The sequence below is a fragment of the Aythya fuligula genome, chromosome 11 (assembly GCF_009819795.1).
Source record: "Aythya fuligula isolate bAytFul2 chromosome 11, bAytFul2.pri, whole genome shotgun sequence".
NCBI classification, from domain to species: Eukaryota; Metazoa; Chordata; class Aves; order Anseriformes; family Anatidae; genus Aythya; species Aythya fuligula.
In genome coordinates this window covers 9,110,490-9,121,032 of record NC_045569.1, presented here as the reverse complement: position 1 = coordinate 9,121,032, position 10,543 = coordinate 9,110,490, and the positions used below count along the sequence as shown (strand labels likewise).

Genomic DNA, 10,543 nt, shown 5'->3' with positions numbered 1-10,543 from the left:
TCCTACCTTGGTGGCACTAAGCCCCGTACAGCTGTCTGCCAGAGCAAAGCAGGGGCCACAGCAATGTGGCAGGAGCTGGGGCTCGCTCACAGCATGGGATTTCAGGGGCTCCGAAGGCTGGCAGCATCCATCCACCTCCAAGAAGGAAGAAAAATGTTGGCCAAATCAGCTTTATAATGAGATTTGGGATGGGGGAATGCTCTGTGGCTTGCACCCATGAGCAGTTGTCCCCCTTAACAGCTCCTGTCCCCAGATGACTTTAAGAGAAAAGTTCTGTGCTCTAAGTGAAAATGAGACATGCTTGCAAGCTTCCTTTGCACAATGGGGGAAAAATGCTGCTGTGGGGTTACTCTGGGACTTTCTGTGCTCGCCCCCTTTCCTGGCCGTGCTGGGATGGGGCCAGCATCCTCTTCCGCTCAGCACAGAGGGGAGAAGGGCACGGGGACAAGCGGCGAGGGCTCGGCTGGGAGCAGAAATTCCCTTTTCCAGAGCCAAACGCCTCCCAGCTCGGGGCCTTTCCACCCCAGATGGCCACCCCCAAGCCCTCCCAGGGGGGATCCAGCCCTGGGTTTGAGCCCTGGCACCCCCAGACCCCCGACCTCCCGAGCCAAGGACCCGGCCGTGCTGCTGCCCTCGTGCTGAGGCTCCCCCGGGGGGGCCACCCACTTATTTACTGATTCAGCATCGCCCGCTGCCCTTATCTTTCGTCAGCACGAGTGCCTTTGCCAAATATTCTGCCAGAGCTGGAGGCTCCCTGCTGGAATCCCTGGCATTTCTACGCAAGCAGCAGTCTCAAGGTATTTTAAACACACAGGAGAAGCCCTGGCCGGCTCCGCAGGGAAAGGAGCCAGCAGGAAAGGCAGAAGGGTTAGGATTTTGGCAGGATGATGTGGGCACGTCACACAGCTTTTGGGGAACGTTGCAGCAGGTACGAGCCATCCCCAGCTCCAAAATCAGTGGGGTTTCCGCTAGCAGCGTGCTGGCTGACACCTGGCCCAAAACCTTGTTTCCATTTCCTTTAAATTTCCCAGCAAATGGTCAAGCTGCTCCTGTTCAGACATCCACGCCATCCTGCTGCCCCTTGTGTGAGGCTGCCTGGGGACATCCCAAAAGGTGCAGAAGGATTTGGGGTGTGCAGCAGAGCACCCTGGGTCTGCTGTGCCGTGGCAGGATGGGGGGAAAGGAGATAAGGGCACTCAAACAAAGGGGCTGAAAGTGTGTGGGGTTTAGCTCTACCCAGCTGCCCCCCTCCCTGAGTGCCAGCCCCAGGTATTTCCCCGCTCCAGAGCTGGGTGCTGGGAAGGGAGCGAGGGGTGGGAGCCTCGCCTTGCTCCCTGCACCCCGTCCCATTTCCTTGCTGGCAGCCAAACGCACACGGCCCAAGGAGAGGCGATAACACGGGGCCACATCTCACAGCACAGCCCTGCCCCAGCCTCGTGGCCAGCAGCAATGAGGCCGAAATGGGGATTATCGGGTGCTGGCTGAGCACCGCCGCGCTCATGCCACCAGTGACGGAGCTCCAGCAGCTGCTGCTTGAGCATCCCAGGGGGGGCTGCGAAAAGCCCCTGCGTGGGCTGGGGGCTCTGGGAGCAGCAGCATCCATCCCAGGGGGCTGGCGAGGCTGCTCCTCGAGGAGGGGGCGGCGAGAAGCGGCCTGGTCTGGGCCCCCCCGGCTCCCCCTGCTCCTGTCACCTCCCCGGGGGCCTTGAAAAGCCCCTTATCACCCGGCGCGTAACCTAAACAAGCCACTTTGTACCCGTCTCCTCGTCTCCGGCTTCTGCTGAGTTTTCTAAACAATTCCCCCAAAGAGGCTGACGAGGATATTTTCTCTCGCCTTGGGCAGCCCGGGACGGGGGACTCAGCACCCCGGAAATGACTCTGCCTCCCTGTCCCCCCCGGGCGGACGGCTCCGGGGGCTCGGGGATATAAAGCATCGCGGCACAGCCCGGGATCCCTGAGCTGGGCGTGCTGCAAGCAGGCGGGATGCGACGCGGCGGCGGCTTGGCGCTGGGGCTGCTCTGCTGGCTGGTGGCCGAGGTGGCCTCCTACACGCCCTGGGACTTCTCCTGGGGGGCGCGGGGGGACCCCTCCGCCTGGTCCTGGGGGGCCGAGTCCCACTCGCGGGCCGTGCCCGGCTCGCAGCCGGTGACGGTGCAGTGCCAGGAGGCGCAGCTGGTGGTGACGGTGCACAGGGACCTCTTCGGCACCGGGCGCCTCATCAACGCGGCCGACCTGACACTGGGCCCGGCGGCGTGCAAGCACTCCTCGCTCAACGCCGCCCACAACACCGTCACCTTCGCCGCCGGCCTCCACGAGTGCGGCAGCGTCGTGCAGGTGAGACCCACTCCCGTCCCCTGTCCTGCATGAGTGGCAAGAGCGAGGGGGTGTCGCTCCCAAAAAGGAGTTTTTTTCACCCGAAGCTGCTTTGCGCTTCTATCCGGACAACCCCTGATAGTGCTAAGTTCCCAGCTCAGTGTTTTACCCTTTTATTTGTGTTTTCTGGTGGGAAAAGGATGGTTCTGGGGTGCGTGGGGGGTGGTGGGGAGGTCTTGGTGGTCTCGTTGCCAGCTCTGCAGCCTTTCCCCACCCAGGTGACGCCAGACGCCCTCATCTACCGCACGCTCATCAACTACGACCCCAGCCCTGCCAGCAACCCCCTCATCATCCGCACCAACCCGGCCGTCATCCCCATCGAGTGCCACTACCCCAGGTAAGGAATCTGCGTCCTCACCGCCCCCAAGAGGCCCCCCGGTCTGCGCCTGCGTCCTGACACCGTCCCTTGGCAGGAGGGAGAACGTGAGCAGCAACGCCATCCGGCCCACCTGGGCTCCCTTCAGCTCCACCTTGTCGGCCGAGGAGAGGCTGGTGTTCTCCCTGCGCCTCATGAACGGTAGGTGGGATGTACCAGAGGGTACTCACCACCCGGTACAGCAAAGCCCTGGTCCCAGTTGCCCAACTGGGGCAGCCAACGTGCCCAAATCCAGCATGGTTGCTGCTCCCTCGGGTGTTACCTCCGCGGTCCCACCTCTGTCCCCCTGGGGACGCCCCGATTGTCACCGCTCTGCCTTGCAGAGGACTGGAGCGCCGAGAGACCCTTCACTGGCTTCCAGCTGGGCGACATCCTCAACATCCAGGCGGAGGTCAGCACCGAGAGCCACGTGCCCCTGCGGCTCTTCGTGGACAGCTGCGTGGCCGCCCTGAGCCCCGACGGCGACTCCTCGCCCCACTACTCCATCATCGACTTCAACGGGTGAGCCCCGGCTGAGCGCTGTGCTTTGGGGGGCCCTTTGGGACGCTGACACCCCCCGCCCTGTGTCTAGGTGCCTGGTGGACGGGAGGCTGGATGACACCAGCTCTGCCTTCATAACCCCCCGGCCGCAGGAGGACATGCTGCGGTTCAGGATCGACGTGTTCAGGTTCGCAGGGGACACCAGGAACCTGGTAAGGCTGCGTGTGTGTGTCCCCAAAGCTCAGCATGAGCCTGGCGGTGTCCTCGTGGGCACCGTGGCCCTAGAGAGAGGTGCTCAGCTCTTCCCCTGCCTCCCCCCAGATCTACATCACCTGCCACCTGAAGGTGACGCCGGCAGACCAAGCCCCAGACCCCCAGAACAAGGCTTGCTCCTTCAATAAAGCCAGAAACACGTGAGTAGCTGCGGCACGGACCCCAGGGCGTTTTTATGGACCCAAACAGGGTCAGCATCCAAGCACAGGACACCAATCCTCTGTGGGTTTGGCTGGGATGGACGAGGAGGCAGCAGGTGCTGGGACATCAAACCCAAGCTCCACCTCTGTGCTGGTCCTGGGTGTGACAATGCTCTGGGGGTTCCTCTGGGCACAAAAGCTCCAGAGAGGGCTGGGTGCTGGGGGTCCCCACTTGCCAGTGACGGTGCTCCTGCCCTGCTCCAGCTGGGTGCCGGTGGAAGGCACCCGGGACATCTGCAGCTGCTGTGAGACGGGCAACTGCGAGCCCCCCGCGCTCTCCCGGAGGCTCAACCCCCTGGAGCGATGGCCCGGCCGCCGCTTCCGTCGGGATGCACCTGAGGGTAAGGGCCTGGTGCGGGTAGGGAGGTGTGGGCCGGGGTGAGCCCAGCTCATGCTGCCACCCTGCCCAGGGAAAGAGATTGAAGCCGACGTGGTCATCGGCCCCGTGCTGCTCTCGGCGGACCCAGGAGCCATCGGAGAGCAGCGGGAGGGAGGGGACGGTAAGTGCCAAGCAGCCAGGGCCCCGCAGTTCTGCCCGGTGCCGTGCTCTGACGCCTTCCTTGCGTTTTGCAGGTGCAGCGGTGGCGGTGACCGGCGCAGGGATGGGGCTGGTGTGCGTGGCCGTGGCCGTGGCGCTGGCTGGGGTCGCCGTGGCCGTGGGCATCACGCGGAGGGGCTGTGCCCGCGGTTCTGCCGGGGCGTGAGCGCGGGGTGAGCCCTCAATAAAGCCTGCAAAAAGGACGAGCTGTGCCCCTGCTGCTCCCTGCGACGCCGCTCCGGGGCGGGGAGGGGGCTGCCTCGGCTCCATCGGGGCTGGGGGCGGCACCAGGAGCAGAGCCCTGTCCTGCCGAGTGGGGCCCCGGCCCGGGCTGCAGCCCCCGGGGCTCGGTGCTCGCCCTGGGGCTCCTGGGGCCGGGGCCGGGGGGTCCCGGGGTGGCCCCGGCCGGGTCCCGGCTTCCCGGGGACGCCGCAGCCGCGCGGGGGGCTCCGGCCAGAGGGGGCGGGGCTGGGGATTAGCCCCGCCCCTTGGCCCCGCCCCTCTCACCGCTTTCCCGCCGCGCCCGACTTCCCGCCCTCAGTCCCCACTCAGGTCCGCCCCTCACTCCTTTTCCCTCCCTTTCCCAGCAGCCTCGTGGGCGGGGCAGGGCGGGGAGCGCTGCGCCGGGATTGGGCGCACCTCGGGGCGTCCAGGATCGCGATTGGCTGCGGTGCGGAGCCGGGCGGGGCCAGGGCGTTAAGAGCGCGCGGAGGTGGCGGCGCTGCCTGGGCTCAGAGCGCGGCTCAGTTTAGGGCTGAGTGTCGGGGGGGGCGGCGCCCTCTCGGGGCTGAGCGCGGTGGTGTCGGGGGCGGGAAGCCAGCTGGGGGCTGCTGCATCTCCCGAAAAGCCCAAGTGCTGCTTTTGTCAGAGCGTGACAGCAGAGGCTGAGTCCTTTGATTCTGAGACCCCCAAAAGGGCAGAGTGCTGTTGTTTGGGGCTGGGAAACTGACCAAGGTGGCAGGGGGTGTGGGAAGGAGAGAAGGGCCCACGGGCCCTCACCAGAGGCAGGGATCCAGTCACAGGTGTCCTAGAAGTGTAGGAGGACAGTGTGCACCAGGCTGAAGTTGATGTATGAGACAGTGGAAGGAGAAAGCTGAAAAGAAAAGGAAAAAAAAAAACTTTTTGCCCATAGATTCAATGCTGGTACACAGCCACGAGGCCACACTTCAAGTGCTGTGTTCAGCTTTGGGCCCCTCACTACCAGAAGGACATCAAGGCCCTGGAGCATGTCCAGAGAAGGGCTATGAAGCTGGTGAAGGGCCTGGGACACAAGTCCTGTGAGGGGCGGCTGAGGGAACTGGGGGTGTTTAGTCTGGAGAAAAAGAGGCTCAGAGGAGACCTCATTGCTTTCTGTAAGTGCCTGAAAGGAAGGTGTGGGGAGCTGGGGGTCGGCCTCTTCTGACAGGTAGCTTGTGATAGGGCCAGAGGGAATGGCCTCAAGTTGTGCCTGGGAAGGTTCAGGTTGGAAATGAGGAGACATTTCTTCTCAGAAAGAGCAGTCAGGCATTGGAAGGGGTTGCCCAGGGAGGTGGTGGAGACACCGTCCCTGGGGGTGTTCAAGGAGAGGTTGGACATGGTGCTTAGGGACAGGTTTCAGTGGGTGATGGTGGTGGTAGGGGGGTGGTTGGACCAGATAACCCTGGAGGTCTTTTCCAACCTTTAATATTCTATGATTCTAATTAATTAAGTAACTGATCAATAGCGGCAGTGTACAGTATGACAGTTAATATCGATATCTAAGTTCTGACTGATTGATTTATGGCCTTGTCAAATCCAGCTGTCATCAGCCAGTGCTGAAAGGACAGCCTGGCAGCGTCCCGAGGGGCGCGGGGCAGGGGCCGAGGGAGGGTGGTCCGAGCTGCCCGGCCGTGCCGGACCTCCTGCCCTCAGTCTTCACTCAGGTCCGCTCCCACGGGGCCCTTCCACCGTGCTGGGGACACCCGGCCCCGGGCAGAGCTGCTGCAGGCCCCTGCAGCTGCATTGCAGTCCCCGGCTGCTGCCCCAGCCCTGTCCCTCGCACCGGGGCGACAGCTTCAGCCCTGTCCCCGTGCAGCAGCTCTGCACTACAGGGGAGGGCTCCTCCAGATATTCCCAGCGCTGGCTGACGGCCGCCTTTTCATCCCCGAATCCATATTTTCAACTCTTGCTGCGTGTTTAGCCCCGGATCTGTAGTTTCAGCTCACGCACCGTGCTTCGTTTTCAGCCCTGTCTCAGCTCGGCATGCTCCATGCACCTGATGCTCCTCCGGCTTCTCAGAGCTCCGGCTCGTCACAGCTCGTGCCCTGCCCCCGGCCCTCCCGACCGCCTGCTGCGGCTCCCGCTTCCGACACCCGACACCGGCCCCGCGGCGGAGCCCCGCCCCCAGCAGCGCGGCTCCGCCCCTCCCTCGCCGCCTTCCCGCCATGCCCGACCTCCCGCCCTCAGTCCCCACTCAGGTCCGACCCTCACCACTTCCCCCCCCCCCCCCCCCCCCGCAGTGCTGTGGGCGGGGCGGAACGGGGAGCGCTGCGCCGAGACGCCCAAGGTCAGGATTGGCTGCAGGGCCGCGGCCAGGGGGTTAAGAGCGCGCGGGGCGGAACTCGCAGCTCAGTTCAGGGCTGAGCGTCGGGGGCGGAGCCAGTCGGGCCCTGGCGGCGCCCTCTCAGGGCTGGGAAGGGGAGGTCTCGGCGGCTGCTGAATCTCCCGAAAAGTCCAAGTGCTGCTTTTGTCAGAGCTTGAGAGCCGAGGCTGAGTCCCGCATTTCTGAGACCCGTAAAAGGGCTGAGTACATAGCTTGCCACACCTCCCAATTAATTAATTTACCAGTCAATGCTTACACAGTGTACAACTACGACAGTTAATAGCGGTACTCGAGCTATGACAGCGATTGATTTATGGCCTTGTCAAAACCAGCTGAAATCAGCCAGAGCTGACAGGAGCTGGTTGAAGGCTGAGCATCTCTGCTCCTGAATGGCCAGCAGCTAGTGCTAAGATGGAGAGCTGGGGCTGAAAAGAGCTGGAGTGTTGATCATCTGGATCTGAAACACAGGACACAAAGTGAAAATAAAGATCCAATGGGGAAGGAAGAAACAGAAGGCACAGGCTTATATATTTATACAATGGCATGAGGTGAAATCACAGATCACAAAATGAGAATAATGATCCAAGGTGGAAACACCAGGCACAAGCTAAAAACAGACTATGTGAAGCAAAGACAGCATGCTGGTGGTGAAACACAGTGCATGACAGACAAAGCCCTAATTAAACAAGTATCAGTGAATATTTATACTGTGGCATAAGATGAAAATACAGGTCACACACTGAGAACAGAGATCCAGGGGTGAAACAGTGCTCAAGCTGAAATGGTTGTGTTGGCAGTGAAACCCAGTGCATGGGCAAGGAAACCTCTCTCTTAATAAATCAATCCGTTTATAGAGTGATATGACCCAGAAACAAAGGGTACAAACTCAAAATAAGGATCTAGGGAGAAAAAGCGTAGCACAACCCAAACACCACGAGAGGAAAAAATACAAATAAAAGAAAAATGAAATCAGCCTCTGTTGTGAAGCTCTGACGAGAGCAGCACTTGGGCTTTTCAGAAGACACAGCAGCTCCCCGAGGCCCCCCAACCGGGTTTCAGCCGCCGAGACCGCCGCGCTCAGCCTCCCCCCTAAGCGCAACTCTGAACCGCAGCAGCGCTGCCACCCCGCGCGCTCTTAAGCCTCTGGCCCAGCCCGGCTCCGCGCTGCAGCCAATCGCCACGCTCGGTGACTCGAGGTGCTCCAATCCCGGCGCAGCGCTCCGCGCTCTGCTCCGCCCACAAGACTATGGGGCAGTGGGGGGAGGGGGGGAAATTGAGTAGTGAGGGCCGGACCTGAGTGGGGACTGAGGGCGGGAGGTCGGGCGCGGCGGGAACGCGGTGAGGGAAGGGCGGGAGCCGAGGGGCGGGGCCGGGAATCGAGGGGCGGGGCCAACCCCCCAGCCCCGCCCCCTCTGGCCGGAGCCCCCCGCGCGGCTGCGGCGCCCCCGGGGAGCCGGGACCCTGCCGGGGCCACCCCGGGACCACCCGGCCCCGGCCCCAGCGCCGCCCCCAGGAGCCCCAGGGCGGGCACCGAGCCCCGGGGTCTGCAGCCCGGGCCGGGGCCCCGCTGCTGGCGGCAGGACAGGGCTCCGCTCCCGGTGCCGCCCCCAGCCCCGAGGCTGGGACTCGCAGTCCCCTCCCTCCCTCCGCCCTCCCCCGGTTCCTCCCCCGAGCGCAGCGCGGGGCCGGAGCGGTTCCGGGTCGCGGAGGCGGAGGCGGAGGGAGGCGCCCGGCGGAGCCATGGTGGGGCCGGGGCCGGGCAGCGGGGAGCGGGGCGGGAGGGTCGGGAGCCGCGCTTCCCCCGGGGGGGCTCGGTGCCGCGGCGGGGCTCTCACTGCCCCTTTCCTCCGCAGCGGTTCCGGTTCTGCGGGGACCTGGACTGCCCCGACTGGGTGCTGGCCGAGATCAGCGTCCTGGCCAAAATCGTTAAGTGTCCGCGCGCCCCCCCTCTCCGCCCCTCCGCCCCGTTGCTGGGCTCGGCTGCCGCTTTGGGGGCGCTGACCCGTCCTTGTCCCCCCCCCCAGTCCTCCGTGAAGCTGAAGCTGATCTGCGCCCAGGTGCTGCGGGAGCTGCTGGGAGAGGCCATCGATGTGAGTGCTCAGCTGCACCGGGGATGCGGGGATCCACTGTGACCCCACCGGGAACCACAGAAGCTCCCCAAGCCTCTGCCTTAGTTATGATTTTACAGCACAGAGTTATAGTGCTAATGGAATTAAAGCATTGCTTTATCATGTAACTAGTGCCTGCTCTCGTCTCCCACAGTATGAGAAGATCCTGAAGCTGACATCGGATGCCAAGTTGGGTGAGTCCTGCTCCTCTGCTGCTGCCGAGGGCCCCGCTCTCCCCACCTGGAGCCTCCCACAGGGGGTCTGGCTGCCGTCGGGCTGAATCCTCTCCTCCCTGCAGAGTCTGGCGATGTGAAGGCCACGATCGCCGTCCTTGACTTCATTTTCTCCAGCGCAGCCAAGCACAATGTGGATGGCGAGTCCCTGTCCAGTGAGCTGCAGCAGCTGGGGCTGCCCAAAGGTGGGACACGGGGTGGGAATTGGGGCGGCCCCACAGCTGAGCCAACAGCACTGGGCACTGAGCAAGCAGTGCAGGATGGGGCCGTCCTCGTCCTCTCTGTGCCACATCCCCTTCACACTGTCTGCCCCTGGGGTCTCATCCAGGTGTTTGGGCCCTGTCCTGTTGCCGCACACCTGGGATTTGGCTGCAGCAGGGCTGGAGCTGGCATCAGTGGGTGCTTTTTGTGTGTGTGTTGTCTCTTTTCTTGGGCAGAACACGCCACGGGGTTGTGCCGGTCCTACGAGGAGAAGCAGAGCTCCCTGCAGGAGAGCCTCAGGGCCTGCAGCCTGCGACGTGAGTGCAGCTTCTGGTGACCCCAGTGCCTCTGCCCCACGATTTTAGGGGCAGGGGAGAGAGGCCGCGCAGGGTCCCTCCCTCTTGAGGACGCGTTTGGGTGACTTTTTGACATTTGGGTGATTCTGGGGGAGGCTGTGACCCTGCCCTCCCGTTGCAGTGAGCCAGCTGGACTCGGTGTCGTGGCGGGTGGACTACACGCTGAGCTCCAGCGAGCTGCGGGACGTGGGCGAGCCCCTGGTGCACCTGCTGCTCCGCCTGCGGGGTGGCACGGCGGCGGCCGTCCCCGTGGCCGTGTCCGCGGACAAGTTCCGGGTGCTGCTGGCAGGTAGGCCCGGGGGCTGCGGGAGGGGGCTGCGGGCAGGGCCCCTGCCTCACGCCACAGCCCCACCGCCCGCTCCTTCTCCCCGCAGAGCTGAAGCAGGCCCAGGCGCTGATGCAGACCCTCCTGTGAGCCCGGGGACGATTCCGCCGCCGCCTTCCCACCCACCGAGCCCCCAATAAAGGCTGGAGCCGAGCCCGAGCTGTGCCCGCCCCTTGTGCCCGGGGAGGCCGCGGGACCCCCAGGCCTCACAGCCCCGTCGCCATGGCAACGCGCGGTCACAGGGACTACAACTCCCGGCGTGCCGCGGGGCGGCGCGCGGCCAATGGGGGGCGAGCGGCGCGCGTCGCTAGGCAACGGGGCGGGAGGGCGGGAAGCCGCGCCCTGCGCGACGTGCAGCCGGTGGGGGGGCGTGTTGCTAGGCAACGGGGGAGGAGCCCCGCCCCCTCTGGGCGCGTTGCTAGGCAACGGAGAGAGCCCCGCCCTTCCGGGGGCGTGTCGCTAGGCAACGTCTCAGGAGCGCGGCCCAGTCGGGGCCCGGTCGCGGCGCTGCGGCCGTGTC

The 10,543-nt window shown here is 64.3% G+C and overlaps 2 protein-coding genes across 2 annotated transcripts; both read left to right on the top strand.

Annotated features, from left to right (window-relative positions):
* Positions 1–1,965: 1,965 nt before the first annotated feature.
* LOC116493600 (zona pellucida sperm-binding protein 3) lies at positions 1,966–4,406 on the top strand. Its single transcript, XM_032195099.1, has 9 exons — positions 1,966–2,334; positions 2,592–2,710; positions 2,787–2,890; positions 3,073–3,250; positions 3,321–3,441; positions 3,551–3,642; positions 3,907–4,043; positions 4,113–4,202; positions 4,276–4,406. Exons 1-9 carry the CDS (start codon positions 1,984–1,986, stop codon positions 4,404–4,406), a joined length of 1,323 nt encoding a protein of 440 aa, XP_032050990.1. The 5' UTR covers positions 1,966–1,983.
* A 4,081-nt stretch (positions 4,407–8,487) lies between these two features.
* On the top strand, positions 8,488–10,182 carry COMMD4 (COMM domain containing 4). Its single transcript, XM_032195064.1, has 8 exons — positions 8,488–8,543; positions 8,654–8,725; positions 8,825–8,890; positions 9,063–9,102; positions 9,207–9,326; positions 9,579–9,659; positions 9,820–9,987; positions 10,073–10,182. Exons 1-8 carry the CDS (start codon positions 8,541–8,543, stop codon positions 10,111–10,113), a joined length of 591 nt encoding a protein of 196 aa, XP_032050955.1. The 5' UTR covers positions 8,488–8,540; the 3' UTR covers positions 10,114–10,182.
* The last annotated feature ends 361 nt before the right edge of the window (positions 10,183–10,543 follow it).

Bases quoted from the DNA above. Each gene is read 5' to 3' on its own strand.
- LOC116493600 (XM_032195099.1), top strand. From the start codon at position 1,984: ATGCGACGCGGCGGCGGCTTGGCGCTGGGGCTGCTCTGCTGGCTGGTG. The intron at 2,711-2,786 runs GTAAGGAATCTG...GTCCCTTGGCAG, and splicing joins ATCGAGTGCCACTACCCCAG to GAGGGAGAACGTGAGCAGCA. The intron at 3,251-3,320 runs GTGAGCCCCGGC...CCCTGTGTCTAG, and splicing joins TCCATCATCGACTTCAACGG to GTGCCTGGTGGACGGGAGGC.
- COMMD4 (XM_032195064.1), top strand. The intron at 8,726-8,824 runs GTTAAGTGTCCG...CCCCCCCCCCAG, and splicing joins TCAGCGTCCTGGCCAAAATC to TCCTCCGTGAAGCTGAAGCT. The intron at 8,891-9,062 runs GTGAGTGCTCAG...CGTCTCCCACAG, and splicing joins TGCTGGGAGAGGCCATCGAT to TATGAGAAGATCCTGAAGCT.